This window comes from Neolamprologus brichardi, chromosome 17 (assembly GCF_056152115.1).
Source record: "Neolamprologus brichardi isolate AB-2024 chromosome 17, ASM5615211v1, whole genome shotgun sequence".
NCBI lineage: Eukaryota > Metazoa > Chordata > Actinopteri > Cichliformes > Cichlidae > Neolamprologus > Neolamprologus brichardi.
This window is the reverse complement of record NC_142120.1, coordinates 38,039,597-38,061,537: the sequence shown is the minus strand read 5'-3', so window position 1 is coordinate 38,061,537 and position 21,941 is coordinate 38,039,597. Positions and strand designations below refer to the sequence as shown.

At 41.3% G+C, this 21,941-nt stretch overlaps 1 protein-coding gene across 3 annotated transcripts; it reads left to right on the top strand.

Moving 5' to 3' along the window:
- Nucleotides 1-502: 502 nt before the first annotated feature.
- On the top strand, nucleotides 503-21,884 carry sult4a1 (sulfotransferase family 4A, member 1). Of its 3 annotated transcripts, XR_004844160.2 has the most exons (8): nucleotides 503-868; nucleotides 4,903-5,033; nucleotides 7,848-7,928; nucleotides 8,400-8,526; nucleotides 8,641-8,735; nucleotides 10,701-10,839; nucleotides 18,724-18,802; nucleotides 18,928-19,017. XR_004844160.2 is itself a non-coding variant. In XM_035914674.2 (7 exons), exons 1-7 carry the CDS (start codon nucleotides 700-702, stop codon nucleotides 18,726-18,728), a joined length of 747 nt encoding a protein of 248 aa, XP_035770567.1. In that variant the 5' UTR covers nucleotides 503-699; the 3' UTR covers nucleotides 18,729-18,916. The 3 variants fall into 3 exon arrangements, 2 of the variants coding, with proteins under 2 accessions (XP_035770567.1, XP_006806570.2); XM_035914674.2 differs by lacking the exon at nucleotides 18,928-19,017 and having other exon boundaries at nucleotides 18,724-18,916; XM_006806507.3 differs by lacking the exon at nucleotides 18,724-18,802 and having other exon boundaries at nucleotides 504-868; nucleotides 18,928-21,884.
- Nucleotides 21,885-21,941: the final 57 nt, after the last annotated feature.

Below are 21,941 nucleotides of genomic sequence, written 5' to 3'. Positions count from 1 at the left end.
AAACTAAAATGCCACGTTTAAATAATTTAGTAGTTTCTAGAAATCACTTTAACAGCATTCTTATGTAAGACTCCACAGGCTTTGCACACCTGCATCTAAGCAGTTAATCCTATTCTTCCTGATAGATCCAATCAAGCTCTGCCATATTAGATGGAAATTATCTATAACCTGCTATCATCAGGTCCTATTTAACCACACAGATTGAATAACTTTATCATGCAATAACTCCAGAAGTGTTCTGGTTGTTTGCTTTAGGTCGTTGTCTTGCTGAGAGGGGTGCTAGTGCACCAGTCTCTGGAGCAGGTTTTCTTTTTTGTGTTTGGCTCCATGCAATCTGTACCCGACGTCATGCTGTATCAACACAGCATGCAGTCGTCATCACCAGCCTCATAGCCCAATAGTTCTGTTTTGTCTGTGGAACGAGTTTGCTTCTGCAGGGCGCGCGCATCCTCGTGCCTGCTGAGTGGTCCTGATGCTGGTTCTCATGCACGCGTATTACATCACTTCTCTGTTGCGCCATTGGCTGAGGGTCAACTCCTCCGCCCTCCGCCGCGAGCCACAGCATCCCGACGCTGTTTCAAGCAACCTCATCACGGTCATCATCTTCTTACCTTTAAATACACCAAACCACACGTACACAAAGCTGTTCACGTGGGTGTGCGCGTTTTCTTTTTCCTGCACTGGCGGCTCGTTTCGACGATGGCCGAGAGCGAGGCAGATACGCCGAGCACGCCGATTGAGTTTGAGAGCAAATACTTCGAGTTTGATGGAGTGCGGCTGCCGCCCTTCTGCAGGGGAAAGATGGAGGAAATCGCCAACTTCTCCCTTAGAAGTAGCGACATATGGATTGTGACGTACCCAAAGTCAGGTAAACGAGCCACCACACCACCCTGTGCACGAGTGTCTTTGTGCCTTCGCATTTCTTGCTGCTCGCTACTGCAGCAGTTTCTGCAGGCCTCTCTTGTTATTATCAAAGTTTAACAACACGAATAAAACACGAATGCACAGGTAGCCCGTATCTAGTATCAGTCACAGGGTTCATTTTGCGTAGCACGCAGGTATCAGGGTATCGTGAGAATTGCAAATCCGTTCACTTTATTGCAGTGGGTGGATGACGATATCCGTTTATGATGCTCGTGCAGTAGAACTACTTTTTATAGGCCTCTATCAAGCATGTACACGTAGCATCAGCAGCCCGTACTTCATAATCAAATATCAGCAAATTAATGAGTCAGACTGATTAGATCGATAATGGCTGAAACACATCAGTGCAGCCTCCACAACTACTGTGGCCTTCATCATCCACCTCACTCGCATGAGCACTTCTAGTAGTTGGTGTTTACATCTATCCTCAGCGTGTCTTTGCGCAGCGCTGCTGCATGCGTCGTGCCCTGCTGTGCGCTGGGTGGGTCCGGTCATGTGACAGGTGGTGGGCAGCTGGAGCAGTGCTTGCAGAAGGCCAGAAGGAGTTTGAATATTCAGAGTTTAGTTGCATTTCTATGTAGCACAGCAGAGGAGAGCAACCCAAAGGACGGGGTGGTGACCATCAGGATGTTTTGAAAGTTTTTGTCACAGGGTGGTTGATGGGGCCCAAAGGAATCAGAATATCTGATCATAAATGCATTTGTCAATGAAGCAGAACCTTTGAGGAAAAATCGAATTTTACTTATTATTAAAAAGGTTTTATAAGCAAAATATAGTTATACTACTATACACTATATACTTTGGGATCATAACTTTATTACAGCTTCATTAAAGTGTGTGAAACATCACATTTTAATGTTGTTGTCCATAAGACTTACTTACATAAAGATAATTAGCTTTAGCTATAATAATATAGTCCAATATAAAATAGAACAATGTAATAATGTACGATTAACGCTACTCTAGACCAATGACATATTAAAAGGGTGGTTTTCATTCAGTTTTGCCTCTTTAACCACCCTACACGCACCTACATGCATTACAGATAGCTGTAAGCCACAGAGGCACTTGAGAGGAGCACATGTCTTCTCAGATCTTGTCACTGCACTATTTTGTTCAATGTCAAACATTTTTTTGATCCAGTGTGCTGTCAAGACAAGAAACACTGGTATTGCACACTAACATTCTTTATACTTTTCTTTAAAAAAAAACAAACAGTCACAGGAACAAATTCAGCACAGCATCATTAAACTAGTTTATTTGTTAGTGCCTATTATACAGTGATAATGGCTCAGAAGTTACAAATATACCCAACAACCCAACACACTCACTTAGAACTGAAGCACAGACTCAGAAATCTCCAGAGAACACTGGTGTGATTTCAAAGTAGTGATTTTTTCCCCTGGATTAGAGCCAGTGACATTTGATAAGGTCACCAGAGCTAAAATTATTGGGAACAGCAGTCACAGATGCCAAGAATGATCCCTTTCATAAGTTTATCACAGCAGGATCAGGAATGATCCGTCACATTTGTACACCAAAACAGTCCATGTTTGAGCAGAACTTGGTGTCCTTGGCACGCAGCTGGTCTCCTGAGGTTCTCTGCAATATTCTGCAAATATTCATTTTAACCAGTTACAACTTTGTGCATCCAAGCAATCTTTGTTTTTAAGCTTAAACAAGCTTTATATATCTGTAGTCTTTTGGTGCATAGGAGAAAGAAAGCACATGTCAGGCCACATGGCTGGGATGCTGCAGAGCTATGATGCTATTGGCTTACATGTGATCATCTTAGCCAATAGGATTAGCAGCACTCCCTAAACCAAAGGGAGGGGGTGAGCGATATGATATTACTTAGGTCTGTTTCATGTGTCATACTGTATACTTGCACATCCTTGAAGTTAGTGCAATCAGGAGGTCTGGCTCCACAAACATATTGAACTTTTATCAGAGATTTTGTTTCCCCTTTTTAACCCACAACTGTCTTTAAGCCATGACTGTTCATTTTCCTTAAAACATGCGTTAGGTAACTTTAGGCAAACATTCTAAACACATGGTCAAAGCAGTTAGAAAGACTGGAAAACAGCAGAGTTTGAAAGAGGTGAGCTGGGAGAGTCTGCAATGTGCTCCTGAGTATCCTGCAGCTTTATGCTCCATCCATTTAGAAACTCTGTCAGTTTGTGCTACACTGATTTGGTCTTTCTTTATTTAATCTGGCTCTAGCATTTCCATCAGCTTTATGGGAATCCAGTATCAAAGTCTCATGTTAAACATATGATGAGTGAAACTTCCAAACATAATATCCATATGCTAACCATACGTTCCATATGTTCACTTATAATCAAGTGAAGAATTTGAAATAGAGATAAGGACTTTCATTTTTTACTAGGAAGGAGGTATGAAATATGCATTGTGATGTATTTAAATTAAAACCTGCTACTCATCTGGATCAAAATTTAACAAAAATGCATCCAGAAAAAAGAAACAGATATAATATCAAACACAATATAACACAAACTCAGCACAATGCTTCTTGGCAGTAAATCTTATATCATTGGAGAGCCTGTTTATTTCCCTCAAAATCGTGCAACATTTGCAAGGAAAATGCAAAGTTGAGTGCGTGAGTTGCACCTATGAAAAGCTTGTCAAATCTTCTCTGGCAATGACAAACAGTTTATTCTGCTTTTGACTCTTGTTTTAAGCTTCTGGTACCCCAGGTACAGACGATAAGGTGCCCGATAGGCGCCTGTGAGCATGAAGTATTTGAGACTTACTGTTTCAGTTAACAAAATCAGTTTATATTATTTTATATTGTTTAATGTGTCATGATCTCCATTCAAGCTTAGGCTGATTTATACACTCTGTGCAGGCAAATCAATGCTTTCCATAAAAATTAGTTCTTTATGATTTTTTTGCAGAATCTTTAGGATTTTTGATAAATTATTTTCATTCTTTGTTACTAAATTAGATGAAAAAAGTGATTCTTTTGTACTTACAGAAAAAAGAGATTTTCAAAATGACCCCAAACTGTTGTGCAATTGAATATATGTAAAAATCATCCATCATTTGAATCTCAGAGTTATTATGAAAACAGTGTTCTCTGTTAATCTTTGTCTCCCAGGCTCCTAGAGGTTTTTTAAACTTTTAGTTGTAAGCCGCAAATTATTTTTTTCGTCTATCAAATACAACTGAACCCTTTAAGGAGTGAAACACACTACATAACTGCTGCTAATGTGTTATAAAAATGTTCTTTTAGAACAAGAAAGCTTTTACTGAAAAACTTTCTTATGCAATTTATTAGGTTTCAAAACCAGTGTGTGGCTAACTTCACTTAATTTTTTCCTAAGTGAGAGTAGTCAGTCTTATTCATATCACCCTGTAATGTAGAACACTGGCAAGCCTTTAAGTTATTAAGAAACAAGATGGGATGAATTGATTGCATCGTGTTTAAATGCCGACTTTTTCCATTGCTTAACAGAGAGGCGTCCTTCAAGTTTCACATGGTGTGATCTGCAGCAGCCTATCAGAGTGCACCATCAGATTGGACTGACACATCAAAGCATATCTGCAAACCAAAAGAGCCAAACTGCCCATAAATCTTTGGACTGGCAACAAATAAGACATTAATAATGTGAGAATGGTAATGTTTTGTAACTAGTGATTAAAAGGTTACAATGTAATTGATTAGGGTGACTGAAAAAGTGGAAACAGTAAATAATTTCTTCCAAGATGTCTTTTAGTGACGCACACACTTTTACATGTGACTCATTGAGTTCCCATGGATGAATTAAGACCTCAAAGAGTGTTTGGGTGTTCTCTGCTGCAGTACATGGGAAGAAATTAGCCACCTCTGTCTTTAGGCAATAGTTACTTTGAATTAATCCAAGCTCATCAGCTGTGGATCCAGCAACTTTCACTGTTTCATGCAGCAGTTTGACTTTTGTCATTGTCCCCTGATTGTCTTTTCTGTCATTGCAGGCACCAGTCTACTTCAGGAAGTTGTGTATCTGGTGAGTCAGGGAGCAGACCCTGATGAGATTGGCCTTATGAACATTGATGAACAGCTGCCTGTTTTAGAATACCCACAACCTGGGCTGGACATCATACAGGTAGGAGTCACTGACATCACAGTAGCAGACACTCAGCACCATAACCAGTTTAGAACTAAGGCAGCAGATGAGATTAAGTTATTCCATCTGGTAAAACAATCCAAAATCTAGTCTGCTAACTTAGCCTTCCACTGTAGCCATGTTAATGGGTAACTGGTTCAAGACTTACTGTCATAAGTCCTGCTTATAAATGCAGATAATTTAGAAAAGGTCATCAAATAACTACCAAAAGTTTGAACATTACATTACTGCAAATGAAATCCCACTTTTACCTCCCAGATATGCTGTTTATTTGCATTAACTGAGCTGAGACTACAAATGGAAACTTGAAAGTTAAAAATCTTGTCCTTGGATAAGGATTCCTCACAGGCTGTTTATTCCTATAGATTTAGGAATGAATAATTGTGTGGATTACATTATGACAACATTAAAACGAACTAACTGCTGATTTAGATCGGCCCGTTCTCACTCCCGAAGCGTAACATCCTGACAATTTGTCACGTCCCACGGCGTTCCTGAGGAACGCGAAAGGCAACCTTCAGCGTGCTTAAGGTACGCGCCGGGTTATGGGTGAAATACAGTAGAATGACGGTCCCACGGTAAAAGACGTTCCAGCCACGTATTACAGCTCTAACCATGACCTTATCCCTAACCAGCACTGTAATGACGTGAAATAGTGTTTTCCAAAGCGATTTGAGGAAAATGAATGAACATGTGTGGATGGATTCCAAATGGTTCTCACATTTCCTCATTTTTCCGATCTCGTCATTTGTTCACTCTGCAGGTCTTGATGCTCAATTCCAATTTTTTGATCAAATCTGATTTTTTTGTCTGCTCGTTCACACTACAAATAAAATGTGACAGCAAACGTGCTCTAGTGTGAACGCTCACAGCGGCCGCATGCGCAAATGAAGACGTCACACACAACGCGCTCTGTTTAGACCCAGAGCAACAATATTGTGTGACTGATGGCCTTAATATAAAGACTTTGGACTTCACGTTTCCCAATTTTGCTTTAAGTTATTTTGTTATTTACATTTGGCCTAATAATGATCCTTATTGCTGTTTTAGAGGAGCGCTGCTTCAAAGGATAGCTGCAGATTTCTGTCAGAATCTGCAGATTATACAGAACAAATAAAATGTTCACGTTTCTCCAACGTTGTCTTCCCAACAGTTTCACTGACATCTGCACTGGATGGAAGGGTTCGCGATGTCTTCTCAGGCGCTGATAATTGGCGTCTGTCTTGTGTCGGTGACGTAAAAGACGGATTTAAAGCGACATGACCATCAAACAGCAGCTTTCTAAAACATCAGATATGTCTCAGATTCAGGACCACATACGAAAGTGACCCAGGTCGGATTTGAAAATATCGGATTTGTGCCGTTCACACTGTCATGGCATGATCGGATATGGGTCACATAGGGTCAAAAAAATCGGATTTGATGCGCTTTCGCCTGCAATGTGAACGTGCTGGGTGCCCAGAAGCATAACATGTTGATGATTTGTCACCTAGCGTAAAATATTACAAATCGGGAGTAGGGCGGGGCCATATACCGTTCACGGTAATACCGGTATAATGTTGGGCAACAATAAGAAAATGAAATGTTGCAATAGAATATGGGTAAAACGCACAGGCGCAGTGCCTTTGTTTACATACACACATGGCGGCGACGCAGAATGAGAAGAGCGAAAGCGGATCGTTGAATGAAACGGATGAACCAGAACTGGTTTGTAAAAATGCTGCAGCTTCACTGGTGGAACTGGTTTAGCTTTCGTCTGTCAGATACACAACAAAGCACTATTTTTGGTAGCGCATGCTAGCGGGCCGTCGTTATTACCGTGTTGTTTGGAAAATACGGCACACTTAAAATCAATCCTTTGATTTTTCTGAAAGTGGACAGAGCCCCTTATAATCCCGTGTGCCTTATGTATGAACTCTGGTTGTGTTTACTGACCTCGAAACGATTTTATGTGCACGGCGCTCGAAAATCTGTCAAATGTTTCAGTACGACTTTGCTAAGCTACGAAGCCGCACCGCTTGATGGATTGTCGGAGCATTACGGCATCGTAGGCGGAGCCTCGCGGAGTGATACGTACTGTGCTTCAACATAATATTACCGTATTGTGTGTGTTTAAGTTTGTGGATATTATACATGGTTATACTGAGGATATGTCGGCCACTGGAAATGCCTTTTGGTTGAACTGTCAGCGAGGAATTTGCACTGTTACATTTTTATATAACTTTAATGCACTTAAAAACAGCTGCTTGTTTAAGTGAAAATACATTGATATTTTTTTGTTGCACTAATAAAGTTGTGGAGTTGTAAAGTATTTTGTCTCGTGTCAATTATATCGTCAGTTATATCATTATCACAAATTTTCAAATGTATGTCGTGATAAATATTTTTGGTCATATCGCCCTGCTCTACTCGGGAGTGAGAACGTGTTGTTTAGATCTATAACATAAGGAGATGCTGGTACTGGTCTCTATGTTTGACCAGCACCATCAAACTGATGCTAATGCTAATGCTGCAGTAAGGTTCAGGCTGCTCTTTGGTTTGTTTTTGTTGTTGTTTCACCACCAGTAACAATGACCTCATCTGGTGTTAGTAAGATTTTTATTGGGGGAACTTTTGTAGGGCGTCTTCCAGGGTCGTAAAATGTCATATGAGACACTCTACTGGCTAAAACTCAAACACTTCAGTCGTGTCAAAGCAGCAGATTTCTTGGACAAATGTACAGAGTTGCACAAGTTTTCTGTAGGACATGATGGGAAAGGTTCAGTGCATATTCACTGTGTTTGTCTTTCACAGGAGCTGTCGTCACCTCGTTTGATCAAAAGCCATCTTCCCTATCGATTCCTCCCTACAGCCATGCACAATGGAGAGGCTAAGGTTAGTTCTCTAAGAGGCTGAGTTCATCAAATCAACAAGTAAACAGGGAGATTCAGCAGTCTTTTTTATTTCACTAAAACACAGAGGTAATATATCAACCTAGTGTCACGACAAAAAGTCAAATAGACCGCTTTCTCCAAAGTGTGAAATGCATGAGCACGCATGAGCTGCAGTAAAACATCAGATGGAGATATTCCATTACAAGCCAACATGAAAATAATCACTGGAAAGTGTTTAGACATTATTAACACTCTTACATGTGGATACATTTTAGCTGCCTAGCTTTATCGTTTCTGGCATTTAAGCCCCCTGAAATGTACGTCACACGTCTTTTGCTCGATACAGACTTTAAATATATCATCTCCCACTGCTGGTAATGCAACTTCTGTGGACCAGCGTGTCTGTCACACGCCTTGCCGTGATACTGGGTTAAACTTCCTGTTTACAGCGAGTACTGTTGCGCTCTTCCAGGTGATCTACATGGCTCGTAACCCTAAGGATTTGGTGGTATCCTACTACCAGTTTCACCGCTCTCTCAGGACCATGAGCTACCGGGGAACCTTCCAGGAATTCTGCCGGCGCTTCATGAATGATAAACGTGAGTATATAGATTAATAGAAGATTTGGACATTTCATGTAATCCACTCCATAGAAGCCCTGTCCTGTTTTGTCGAGTCCCTGTATCTCACTGATTGATACTTTTTCTTTATAGTGGGATATGGTTCCTGGTTTGAACATGTTCAGGAATTTTGGGAACACCGTATGGATTCTAATGTCCTTTTCTTGAAATACGAAGACATGTACAAGGTAATATCACAACTGTTTTGTGGGCCCTTTTAGCATCTGTTTGCTAGTTCATGGAAACTTACACCCAGCTGTCTGCCCCTGACAGATGACTTTACTGAGTTTTGTGTCAACGTAGCAGTAAATTAGGGGGAAATTGCTCCTACGGTGCCTGGATTTTCTGAGCAGGCATTCTGGCCTTGAACATACCCATATGGAAAAGAAATAGTAAAAACTTACATGATTTACTCATGAAAGTGGCCACTTTCTCACTACTTTCATATATTGTTTTAGTAAGTATCCAAAACATACAAGTTTCATTATATAAATTTTCAAGGGATCTTATATCTGTTCTCACTCTTGTATGCTTTTCATACAAGTTTCACACAAGACAGATACAATATGGGTAGTTTTTGCCCTCTTAGTAGTTTGACTAAGGAACTCAATAGGATAAAAATCAAGAACCATTGAATATTTCCATCCATCCATCTTCATCCGCTTTATCCGGGGCCGGGTCGCGAGGGCAGCAGCCTAAGCAGAGAGGCCCAGACCTCCCTCTCCCCAGCACCTCCTCCAGCTTATCCGGGGGAACACCAAGGCGTTCCCAGGCCAGCCGAGAGATATAATCTCTCCAGCGTGTCCTGGGTCTGCCCCGGGGCCTCCTCCCGGTGGGACATGCCCGGAACACCTCACCCAGGAGGCGCCCAGGAGGCATCCTTGTCAGATGCCCGAACCACCTCAGCTGGCTCCTTTCGATGTGGAGCAGCAGCGGCTCTACTCTGAGCCCCTCCCGGATGGCCGAACTTCTCACCCTATCTCTAAGGGAGAGGCCAGCCACCCTTCGGAGGAAGCTCATTTCCGCCGCTTGTATCCGCGATCTCGTTCTTTCGGTCACTACCCACAGCTCGTGGCCATAGGTGAGGGCAGGGACGTAGATCGACCGGTAAATTGAGAGCTTCGCTTTTACACTCCCTCTTCACCACGACAGACCGGTGCAGCGTCCACATCACTGCAGCCACAATCCGTCTGTCGATCTCCGGCTCCCTTCTCCCATCACTCGCGAACAAGACCCCGAGATACTTGAACTCCTCCACTTGGGGCAGGACCTCATCCCCGACCCGGAGTGGGCACTCCACCCTTTTCCGGCTGAGAACCGTGGCCTCAGATTTGGAGGTGCTGATCCTCATTCCTGCTGCTTCACACTCGGCTGTGAACCGCTCCAGTGCGAGCTGGAGGCAGAATATTTCCAACTAAACCAAAAATCTGTTTTAATAGAAATGAGTTTATATAATATGTTTTTGATATTTCACATTAATTTGTTATCTATTTGACATTTATGCTCTTTTTTATGCTCTATGGGCGTGAAACTTACCAGCCTGTATCAACGCATAAGGACATAGATAACATCAGAGGTTCAAGGCACAGCTACTGATTGGTAAAACAGTACGTCAGGACTCTAAGGTCAGGCAGACCAATCTTAGAAGACACACAGGATAGCTGCAAGTACCAAGTATCCAAATACAGTTCTACCGTTCATCAGGTACCCAGCTGGAGTAGTAACCTGAACGAGTTCAATGTCACAATATGAAAACTTTTCACGATGCATGGAGGCTCAACCTTCAGCACACCGAGGGTATACAGGCAACAGAAAGAGGGGGAGGATTGATGCGTGTCAAATCCAGGAGGAAACACAAGCATCCATGAAGACATCAGAAAGCTGCTCCAAGAATCTCTTTGGAAGAATCATTTTGCTATATATGCAGTTATTTTCCTTAATTGATTACAATTGTAGGAACAATTGTATTGTTCGTAGTTATTGTTCCTCTATCACCAAGACCGTGTACAGTAAGCGTAGGGTAACCGTGTGTTTTCTCTAGCCATGATTAAGAAAGCAGAATCACGCATTAGCGTTATTTTAACAACAAAACATTTTCTCTGTGTTTGTTTGTTACATTTGCTTTCATAGATTTCTCTTCCTCTCCTCTTCAGGATCTGGGGACATTAGTGGAACAACTGGCACGTTTCCTGGGTGTTTCCTGTGACAAGGCTCAGCTGGAAGGCATGGTGGAGAGCTGCAACCAGCTCATTGAGCAGTGCTGCAACTCAGAGGCCCTGTCCATGTGCAGAGGTGAGTGGGAGAGCAACGCTCAGTCCGTGGCTTATTTTGTTCTGGGCACAGACAGCATAAAATATGCACATACCGACTGAGACATCATCCATTGGTTTAGGGCTCTACACTCTGAGTAGAGGGAGCAGTGCTAATTTAAGAGCTAACACTAGTTAGCTATATTCACAAGTTGTCTCCATAAACTGTATGGGTGCAACAAAAAACCCCCACAAATAGTTACAGACTAATAAAGCAATCGAATGCACCCACCAAAACTGCAACACAATCTTCACACAGAAAGCCATAATTAGTCAAATCATGCAAACACAGTGAAGACGCCCATCTTAGCAGACGCTATCAGAACCAGCTACAGACACTCATTAATCAAGGCCACTAACTCAAATATCCAGGTGGATGTAATTCACCTCAGGTAAGGTTCTTATAAAGAGGGGATCTTATCTATCGGCAAGTAAAGGGAACTGCAGTTTTTGTGATTTCCATGTTCATTTTACAGCTCTGGAGGTTGTTCATTGAGTCTTCTGCATAGGCAGTTTAACTGTATGTATGGTGATTATTAGGGGTGCAACGATACTCGTATCGATATTGAACCGTTCGATACAGTGCTTTCGGTTCGGTACGCATATGTATCGAACAATACAAAATTTTTAATTTATTTTATCAACTTTCCTTCTGACGGTGCTGTCTGTGTTGAGCGCTCAGTGGATCTGCGCTCAACAGTGCAGCCTAGGCGGAGTAGTCGAACACAGATTCACTGAGCGCAGGGCAAGCTAGCAGACAGAAGTTAATCTGTTGTTGCAACATGGCAAATTGAACCTCCCCCACCCTCATTCAGATCTGGCTTTTGGAACTATTTTGGTCTTCATGTGACGTATGACCCTGAAGGTAAGCGCGTCATGGACTAAAGTAAAACAGTGTGTCGGATGTGCCACAGCAATGCTCAATTACATGGGTGGGAACTAGTGTGTTAGTGCAGTTAGTTCGTTAACGTGTTGGCCGTCCAGCCCCACGCACGGGGCGATCCGCGGTAGCTCGTTAACGGAGATTTGCCGTGTTGTGGCGTTAACGTCATTTCAGATTAACGCTGACAGCACTAGTGGGAACACAACGAATATGACTGCACATTTACTCCGACATCATCCTCGTGCAAAGACAAGTGGAAGCAGACAAACTTTACCCGAGTCATTTAGACAGCTGTTAGCACATGATTCTCCTTATGGGGACCTGATATGTTTAATATGCTGCTGAGAATATAGCCCAGAAGAAGCGTATAGTATAGCTTTTATTTTGGAAAGAGACATTTCTCTGTAATAAACTCTCTTTTCCAAAGATGAGTGATTTCTCTGTCAGATACAGGGCTCGCAAAATCGCTAGCCCAACGTCCCGGGGCTAGCGATTTTTGCACCAAAATCTATCTCTGCCCTGCCCGTCGGCCTATCGTAGGAAGGAAAAATATATGTCAATGCTTTTGCATTCTTTCGGAAATGTAGCTGGGTAATTATGTCATTGGCATCGGTGAGCCACTGTCAATATGTGACACATTGAAATCGCGTTTGAATTTGCGCTTGTTTTTTGCTTTCACTTTGCAATCGTGCGAACTGTGTATAAAGAGCGACAGCACTGATTGGTGAGTGATGATAATTTGCGCACCAATTCCTCTGACATCGTCTTATCAATCGTTAGCTTACTATGCAAACATGACAAGTGAAATCTCCCGCAGCTTAAACATGTGAGAGGTTGATCGCGCAGAGAATCGCTGAGCGTTATGTGAGTGTGGGTGTAAAAGCAGCAGGATATATATTTTAGTTCTGCTGAGCCAAATAAGACAGGTCAGGGTGAAGAAGTGACAGCCAAAGAAAAGCTTACCACAAAACGGAAAAGTTATGACAAATCAGACTATAAGGCAAAAAGAAAGTGCAGCTTTATGGTTTCATGGACAAAAGAATTTCTGTGGCTGCAACATGACGAGCTAAATAACCAGGGCTGCACATAAGTGGTCCGCAGGTGCGCATTCGCTGTTAAAATAAAAGACGCGCACCAGATAAGAAGTTGCAACGCGTGTTTGCGTACATAAGATTTTCAGGAGGAGGACAGACATTTGTTTAGAACTCTTAAAGATGTCGAAGAAGCTCCTTTAAGCAATTACTGTGATGTTCCTCCACCTCCAAAGAAATGTCAGAAGGAGTCAGAACCACAAAAGAAGCGCGTATTCTCGGAAAAGTGGTTGCAGGAGGTGAGCTGGCTTCAAACAAATGATGAACGCACAGAGAGGTGGTGCAGAATGTGCCGTGAAAATTTAATAAATGACAAATTAATAAAAAGGCATGAACATTTTTTTGTATCGAAAAAATATCGAACCGTGACACCAAAGTATCGAATCGAACTGAACCGTGAATTTTGTGTATCGTTGCACCCCTAGTGATTACCTGCATAGATATGATGCAATATGTTAGTTGATTAATCAGGAGAAAATCAAATGTGTCTGATGTTATATTTTTATCTATTATTTGTATTATTTTGAACTATTTTCCAAGTGGGGCTAAGGGTGACACATAAATACCAATATAAAAACAGGACATACTTGCTGGTTTACAAAATCCAAGCACAGAGCAGGCAGCTGTAATGTGTCACCGCTAGTGGTGGCTGTGTAATATCTTAGAACAGGGGTCCACAGACTGTAGGCCAGAAGTGACCCACCAAAGGGTCCATTCCACCCCCACTGATATCTCTGTATGCAGAGGAATCGAGTGCAGGAACATCAGACTCTACTGTTAAGATTGGTGCTGCTGCTCTGAGTTTGTGCATCTAAACCTAAAGCAATGCCTCCCGTTGTTTACATTATGTCTGTGTGTAGTATGAAGAGTAAAATACCTGGAAAAACGAATGAACACAGAAGAACACATTCAAACAAATGCTGCAAACAAGAAAGAGTACCAGGAAAACACAAATCTTACAGAACATTGCTCACTTTATATTTCCATGAATAAGTGCAGAAAATGCAGTTTCTGGTAGAAGATTGGGTAAGCTCATCGTGGGAGGATTGCCAAATGCCCAAAGCAGTGGAGGAAAATTGTCACGGTCTGCGGAGACAGGCCATGTGGTGGTGTGTGTGATGGACCCAAGTTCGTACACAAGTGAGTAGACGGGAGTGAACAGAAAGCGAGCTTTTATTATGGCTGAAGACAAAGTGTACAAACACAGCAGGGATAGCGTGACTAAACTAGACTATAACTAAACTGGGAAAACTAGTACTGTGACAAACTAAGAAGACTCAGAGACTATGATGATCACTGCAAAGACTGACCGTGAAAACATGGAGGTGAGAACACAGACGACGCGACACAGACTGCATGAAACACAGAGGCTGTGTCCCAATTCAGGGTCTGCATGCTTGAAGTACGCGCACTACGCGTACTACGTATGGTGCGTACTATAAGTACGAGAAGTGCGGAAGTGAGAGGCCTGTGAAATGGGAAGGTCTAGCCTTCGTCGTGCTGCTCAGGTTGCCTAGCAACCATGATACTAACCGCGAGTAACGTCTCATACAGCTTTGTGTGACAGAAATGAAGGAGAAAAATGTTTTGTTGGTCAATCATTTTCATCATGACATCACTTTGATTAGTTGAGTATCTGAGGCTGAGACCACAGGACTGTGAAACATGATTGTTTTACAGTTGTTCACTAATGTCACATAACTTTGCCGACATGTGGCCAACAGCAATGTTTTAATGTTCTTCATTAAACATTCGCACATGAATAAGTGACGTCATATTCAGTACTTACTTTTGACAGTTCACTTTTCGGCCGCTCCCTTCTGCCGTATTTTGCGGCAAAATTATCCACACCCACCGCCGCGCTATGAATTGTGGGATATATGGGACCACGAAGCGTGCACCGGACCACGCTTGATATTTGGGGAAATCGACGGCGCATTTGGAGTACACTTCGGATTGGGACAGCCGTCGTCGCGTGGCGGTGACGTAATCACACTTAAAATGCGTACTTCAAGCGTGCAGACCCTGAATTGGGACACAGCTAGAGACTAAACACACACAAGGGATGATCAGGGGGAGTGGCCACACATGGGAGCACAGCTGACACACATGAACCTAAAGACAGGACAGGAGAAGTGAAGCTAAATACATTGACATTGAATAGACTTTCAAAGTAAAACAGGAAACATGGAGATTAGACATGACATGAACTAAACATAACCACGCAGACATGACTCATGACAGGTAGACGCACGAACCAGGGAGACTGAGCACAGGAGGAGATGACAGAAACGACAACATGAACTTGGCAGCATAAGACACACAGGCATAAACACATGAAGGGCGAGGGAGACTTAACACAAGGGTAATATAATTACAAATGAGCTAGAATAACTTAATGAACCTAAACAAACAATAAACATCAAAATAGACTAAAACTCAAAACACTGGGTTGCACGACCCAGGACCACGACAAGAATGGAATTTTATGCGTTGCTCACGTCAGTGAAAAGTTAATTATATAGCAGCTTCTCTTTCAAAATCACTGCCCTTTAATGCTACTTAATGCTACTAAAGAAAGTAGCAGCTGGGTCAGATCTTTTTGGTCCTTTGCTCTGAACTGTTAGTTTCTTACAGAGCTTACCTCCTTGTTAACTCTTGTGGTGATACTACAATATTGTGTAGTTCGATTTCTGTATGCTCCATGTAGGTGTATTCAAACTCTTTTGTTTATAGCAGTTTCATTGTTTTTCATTCTGTTCCCATTAAGAGATTAGCTGTTCCCATTAGCTGATAAAGGTCAGGATGCAAATAATCGAAGCTAATCATATTTGGGGTCAAATTCAATACAAACTAGTGCAGACAAACTCAGACAGCAACTAAATCACTAACTATAACTCTCGACCGCTGCAAAGGAAATGTGTAGCATTGCAGATTACACAAGTCAAACACACCATAAATTATTTAATGTACACTGAGCTTATAGACAACATTTTTAAGGGGAGATAACTACATTGATTTGTGTTGGTTAGTTATTAATGTCCCTGGAGACGATAGTTATGTTGCAAGAGTTATGTATGCAGACCAGTCTCAGGTCAGTGACCTGTAGTAAACAGAGCAAAGGCTTACCCATGCAAATTTACCTAATACTAATAATATATCTCACTAATAATCTGATACAAGCTAAATACATCCACATCTAAGTTGTTCCTTATGTGAACTATAATGACATTACAATGAGACTTTATGAAGAGAAACAGCTTTCTGTTTCAGGAGTTTAGATCATCACGCAGCGTCATAGTCAATACTTTACACTCCAGTTAGCACAAGGCTACTTAACATTAGCTTCTTAGTAATTCAGTCACTCAGAGCTCTTGGTGCACAATACTACTTTAACTCATGTAGTCAGTGATTTATAACACATATGACTCGGGACTTGACAGTAGGTCTTCACATAGCAAGGGGCAGGTGTTAGAGTTTAGGATAAACCCTGCACGCCACCTGAGTCTCAGTCCCAGGACCTCACACAGCCCCCCTAACAGAGACCTTTACATAATGATTCTCATTTATCTTAAATGCGTTTTCATAAAGACACCAGTGTAAAAATTACATGGTATGATTTAAGTTAGGGCATTAATTGCCCCTTTATTCAACGTGTTCATCTTTTATCATTATTTATTTATTATTATTATCATTAACTGACTGCGTCTACATAACTGAGCACAATGTTAGAGAATCACCCAAAGAACTTTACACTTCTATGGGTGCAGCTTTGGAGATGCTGTTCACAAACACATAGCTGACACTTCTTTGGACAAAGCCTGAAAGCAGGTTTTTGATGTCATAAGAAAACTGTTGTTAAATGTGAGCCTTGTTATCACAATGAGAGCTTTGATCACTCGTTTCATCTTTATTAACTTTACTGTATGAAACTCTCTTAAACTGACAACTGAAGTTATTAAGCTAACTGTAAATTTATTTATTTAAAATGGGCTGATCACTCCATCAGGTCTACACCTCTGATCAGTAAATGTTCACATACATGCTGGATGAGTTGAGAGGTGAATATGTTTAATTATGTTTAATTATTTATATACCGAGTTTTAAACGAGTGAATGTTAAATTGTTTGATTAATGCAAAGACAAGTTCTGTGAAAAATATATAAATGTGTGAAAAACCTTTTAACTTATGAGCTTGGTTTATTAATGTGCATCAAGTGCCGATGTTAAGAGTTCATTTAAAGGTTTGGTGTTTTCTCAACATGACCAAATATTAAGAACATGGTTTCAAAGAGAAACACACACTGAACACGAGCCTGCTAACAAGGCTTATACTGGCATTTAAATTTATACAGCTTTCATCAATAGATGTTTCCGGTTTGCCTCACACACTACAGTTTCATGGTCACACAGCAGCTAGTTAGTGTCAGTCAGTGCCTCCTATGACAGTTATAGGTGATAGCTACCAAGGCTCTGTGACAATCAGTCACAGCAAATTGCAGCTGGTAGGGGGTTCTCATTTTTTAATCAGCAGTTCGATGTAGTCACCAACTGATCTCCGGGTCTGTGTGACTGGGACCTAAGAATTTAAAGCTTAACTTTATCAACATGATCACAGAAGAAAAGAAGATGATGTGATTCAACAGGAATGACGATGGTTTGAATACAGAACCAAGTTATAGTTAAATTAGTCATGGCGTTTAATTTAATTTGTTTTGGTTAAATTAAAAATGAGTTGTGCAAGAAAGAACAGAAGAACAGATGAACTATGTGAATATTTTTGGATTATTACATCATGTATTCTGAATGAAAACATTATAGCACCAGTGTGTCTGCACTGCACACTGGAGTGTTGTGCAGGATGTGACTGCGTTTGTTTTGATTGAACCTTTCATGAGCTCCATGTACAGTCATAAAGAAAACTGTCAAATGATGATTTATTATCCATCAGAACTATTTTAGCAGCAGTAACTTGAAGCGTCCTGTTTTCTGTGTGACCTCCAGTCCCTTCAGTAGTTGAGGAAATCTGGCCTACTCCTTCATGTCATTGTTCAGTTCACTGAGGTTGGAGGAACTGTGTTTATGCATATCTATCTTAAGGTACTTCCACAATCGAGTTGAGCTCTGGACTTTGACTGGGCTATTGCACGACCTTGACTCTTTTCTGTTCCAACCATTTTCATGTTGCATGACCCAGTTTTGGCCACGCTCTAGCTGTCGACCTTACATTTGACTCTAGAGTACTTTGGTATACAGAAGTCTGCACGGTGACTGCAACAAGTCTCTCCTAGCACCTCTCCACTGCTACGCTTGAAGGATTTCCACTTGGTCTCTTCTTTCTCTCACCCCAACCAATCACAGCAGATGGCCCCGCCCCTCCCTGAGCCTGGTTCTGCTGGAGGTTTCTTCGTGTTAAAAGGGAGTTTTTCCTTCCCACTGTCGCCAAAGTGCTGCTCATAGGGGGTCATATGATTGTTGGGTTTTTCTCTGTATCTATGAAGCGCCTTGAGGCGACTTTTGTTGTGATTTGGCGCTATATAAATAAAATTGAATTGAATTGAATTCTGTCCAAAGCACGTTGTTCCAGATCTGTTGTCCTTTGTTCAGAGGAAGCTTTGCAAATGCGGTCAAGTTCATTTTAGAGAGAACAGGCTTTTTTCAAACAAGCCATACTTGATCTGTCATTTTGTAATTGTGCTTTCTGAAGCTACTTAATTCCTACAGAAACAGTAAGGGTGCGCATAGTTTTTCACACGAGTGTACATGTGTTTTACATTTGTTTCCTTATTTGTTATCATTTTGGTTTATGTGTATATTTAGTTTTTTATGTTCACTTACAGTTTCTGTCATCTGTTTTTGTTCTATGTTTTTCCATCTGTTTTTTTCCTTTTAGTCTAAGGAAGTCTGGTGTTTGATCTGCTATAGGTTAGAGCTGACAGTCAGTCTGATCTGTCACATACACACTGCAACTGGTGAGTCACTGCCGTGCCGGGCTGCATTCAGTCCGCAGCAGAAATACGCTCAATAAGTTTTGGTGTTTGAGCACAAATAAAGACAGTGCTTATTAAAATCCTCACTACGCTCCATTTCCCTGCAGGTCGTGTTGGTCTGTGGAAAGATATCTTCACCGTGTCTATGAATGAAAAGTTTGATGCGGTATACAGACAGAAGATGGGGAAGTCCGACCTGACCTTTGACTTCTGCCTGTGAGGAACGCCTGACCATCTCTCCGTATCGCCTCCCGACTCACTTATCTATGCTAGCTCATTTCCTGTCAAGCTCCTACATCTTCCCCCAGTCAATCTGAAGTTCAATAGTTCATCCTAACAGTGAGCTCTCACTAAAAGACTTTTCACATATGCAATCCCATGTCAGCAGAAATCAGAAGTCACACTGTTGTGGAGATTACCGAATTTTTTAAATCAATAGTTAAACCAAATCTCCCTCAGCCCCTACCTCCACTGCTGTGTGTGTTTATAGTATATATCGACTAGATTAGGGTCAGCCACTGAACGCAAGTGTGGGTGAGTGGATTCATAACAGGAGTTTAACCTGTATGCAGATATTTGTGATGAAAAACGCTGGAAATGAACGGGGACGACCTGGGGTCATGTTATAGTTGTCCTCAAACATGCTAACAACACTAACAATGTTGAGTCAGCACTAGAAGAAGGAAAGAAACGATACTTTGAACCACCAGCTGTTTGGCAGCATTATGGACACGACCTCGAGCTGTTGTCAAAGAGTTGTATGTTTACCAGTCCAGAATATTCAGGAGCCACAGTCATTTATCGCTGTGGCCATGTGACAAACATAAGCTCTGTTTTGGTCTAAAATAACGATGAAAAATATTAGGTGGACGAACAGTGCTCGCCATCAACTTGTAGGTACGACTGTGTGAGTCGATAGGCGCAGCAGCAGCGTATTTCTGGAAATGGGTTAGAAAAAACCAAAACGATGAGCTACAATGCTAAAAAACGTCTTCATCGGGTTGTCGCTATGAGCAACAACTTTGAGATTACACAAAATGTTTTGAGCAGTTTTTACTGTAAACATATTTATCACAGTCTGCCAGATCTTTTATTTGTGGTCTATAGAAAATTCCTTTATTTAAACAGGGAAGGCTTTGAGAGCAGGCTCTCTTTTACAAGGACCCCCTGGTTATAACACACATGGAAACATTTACTTTGACTCATAACATAAAAATAATATAAAGAAACCTCTTGAATTATGTATAAAATCATAACAGATAGAAACTGAATAAAACTAAAATAATATTGCATCAGAAAGAAGAATGATGCAAATATCCATAATCGATTTATTGCAGCATTTTCCTACATTGGTATTATTGTGATAAATTTAAAGGACTAAACAGTCTTGGTACCAAGTATAGTGTGAAGTTGAAATATAAATCCAATATTCCCATGAAGTTTGCCAATAAGAGCTCTGTAAATAAAGTCCAGTGTTGTTCTCGTCTCACTGCCAGCAGCTGCTACCTTGCTTTCTTATATAAAGCATTGTAATGTTTTCTAAATCTGCTCCCAGATTTGAAACTGAGGGTGGACTGAGGCCGAGTCAGGGGAAAGCAGATCGATGATTTCAACACGATTCAAAACAAATAAAACATTTGCTTTCTGCATCACTGGGGAATACAAGCCTTAATTTATAGAACAATGTCAGCTTTTCTGTGAAAGACGTTTTTATTCCACTAATATAATTTGCAACTTGTCAGGCAGAAATCTGGGTATTTACAGCAGGTGTCCTGGTAAAAGTAGTAAAACTCACTACAGTGTAACTATTAACCATCCTCCTGATGTCAGCATACATTTGGTGTGAGTTCAACAATTATTTTTAGATTAATTAACGTTTAAAACTGCTTGGCGATTAGAGGGCTCTGCATCAGCTACAAATATTTGGACACGTCTGATGTGAGTGTGCATGAGATGTGGAGAGGGACAACTGTCTTGTTAATCCTCAAACATGTCACCTGAGTACATCAGGGCCCCGTCAAATTCATTGACTGTCTAGATCCACACAGTAGTGGTCGGGTCAGGTCTGGAAACATTGACATAAATGGATATTTATGCCATCAAATTCATCTAAAACAGCTTTTGTCACATAAAAGAATTGCAATACTGGATTTAAAGAAGAAGTTATGTTATCTGCAGTTTACAAGCATTTGGCTGAAAGTAATGGAATGTCGCCCTCTGGTGGTCTAAATGGGGAGCTGCACTCACTTGCATATGTCGTGTTTTGAAGGCAGTTTTGGGCATCATAATGGATGTTGGGTCACCTGGGGGGTAAAACCTGATGACAGAGCTGACACACCAGAGCTGAGCTGAAGCATAAGGATCATTTAGAGTGCATTATTTCTTTTTAAATTACTTTTAAGCTTTGACAAAAATGTGTGTGTTGGGATCTGTGTTGGGGGACACAGATCTGTTGGACTCATCGTAAATTTCTACTGCTAACCCCAGGCATTTGATCTTATGCGTGGGGCCAGTTGTTGCGACATACGCACAAAATATAACCAGTTTTTTTTCCTCTACAAAGAAGGGAACACAAAGGGAATCAAGCCTGTACCACCACAGAAATGTCAGGTTTAAGAGGGGTGGGCAGAATATTAACCCATAACCAGCATTAACTGTGTTCTGCTACTCATGTAGGGCAACAACAGCACCACTGTCTAACTGGAGTCAGACTGGAATCAACCTGAGCATCACTTACAAACAGTCTAGCACCTTCTACTCCTTCTCTGTTGCTGCAGTAGTTCATGCAGACTAGTCCCTGCGCTCTACCTGACACATGTGAATGTCTTTATTGTGTGGATGTACACTACAACCTCAGCACAACTCTGCACATTCGTTTTTTCATTGTTCTTATTTCCTACTGTAACACTGTTTACAACCATTGGCAAGGCTTTAGCAAGTCCAGCTCCACCTATCTTTTTGTTTGGGGTTTTTATACATGCCTGTCTCTGTTTCAGGACATCCTTTTATTGTATTTGACATGCTTTGCTTGCTGGTTTATTAATAAAGTAATGTCTTCATGTGATATCCGATGGATGGGGAGTCTTTCTTTTAATTGCTATAATGCAATTTATTAAAAAAC

Excerpts from the sequence above, each read along its gene's own strand:
- sult4a1 (XM_006806507.3), top strand. The coding sequence starts at position 700 with ATGGCCGAGAGCGAGGCAGATACGCCGAGCACGCCGATTGAGTTTGAG. Across the intron at positions 7,929-8,399 it reads TGCACAATGGAGAGGCTAAG|GTGATCTACATGGCTCGTAA; the intron begins GTTAGTTCTCTA and ends GCGCTCTTCCAG. Across the intron at positions 8,527-8,640 it reads GCGCTTCATGAATGATAAAC|TGGGATATGGTTCCTGGTTT; the intron begins GTGAGTATATAG and ends TTTTCTTTATAG.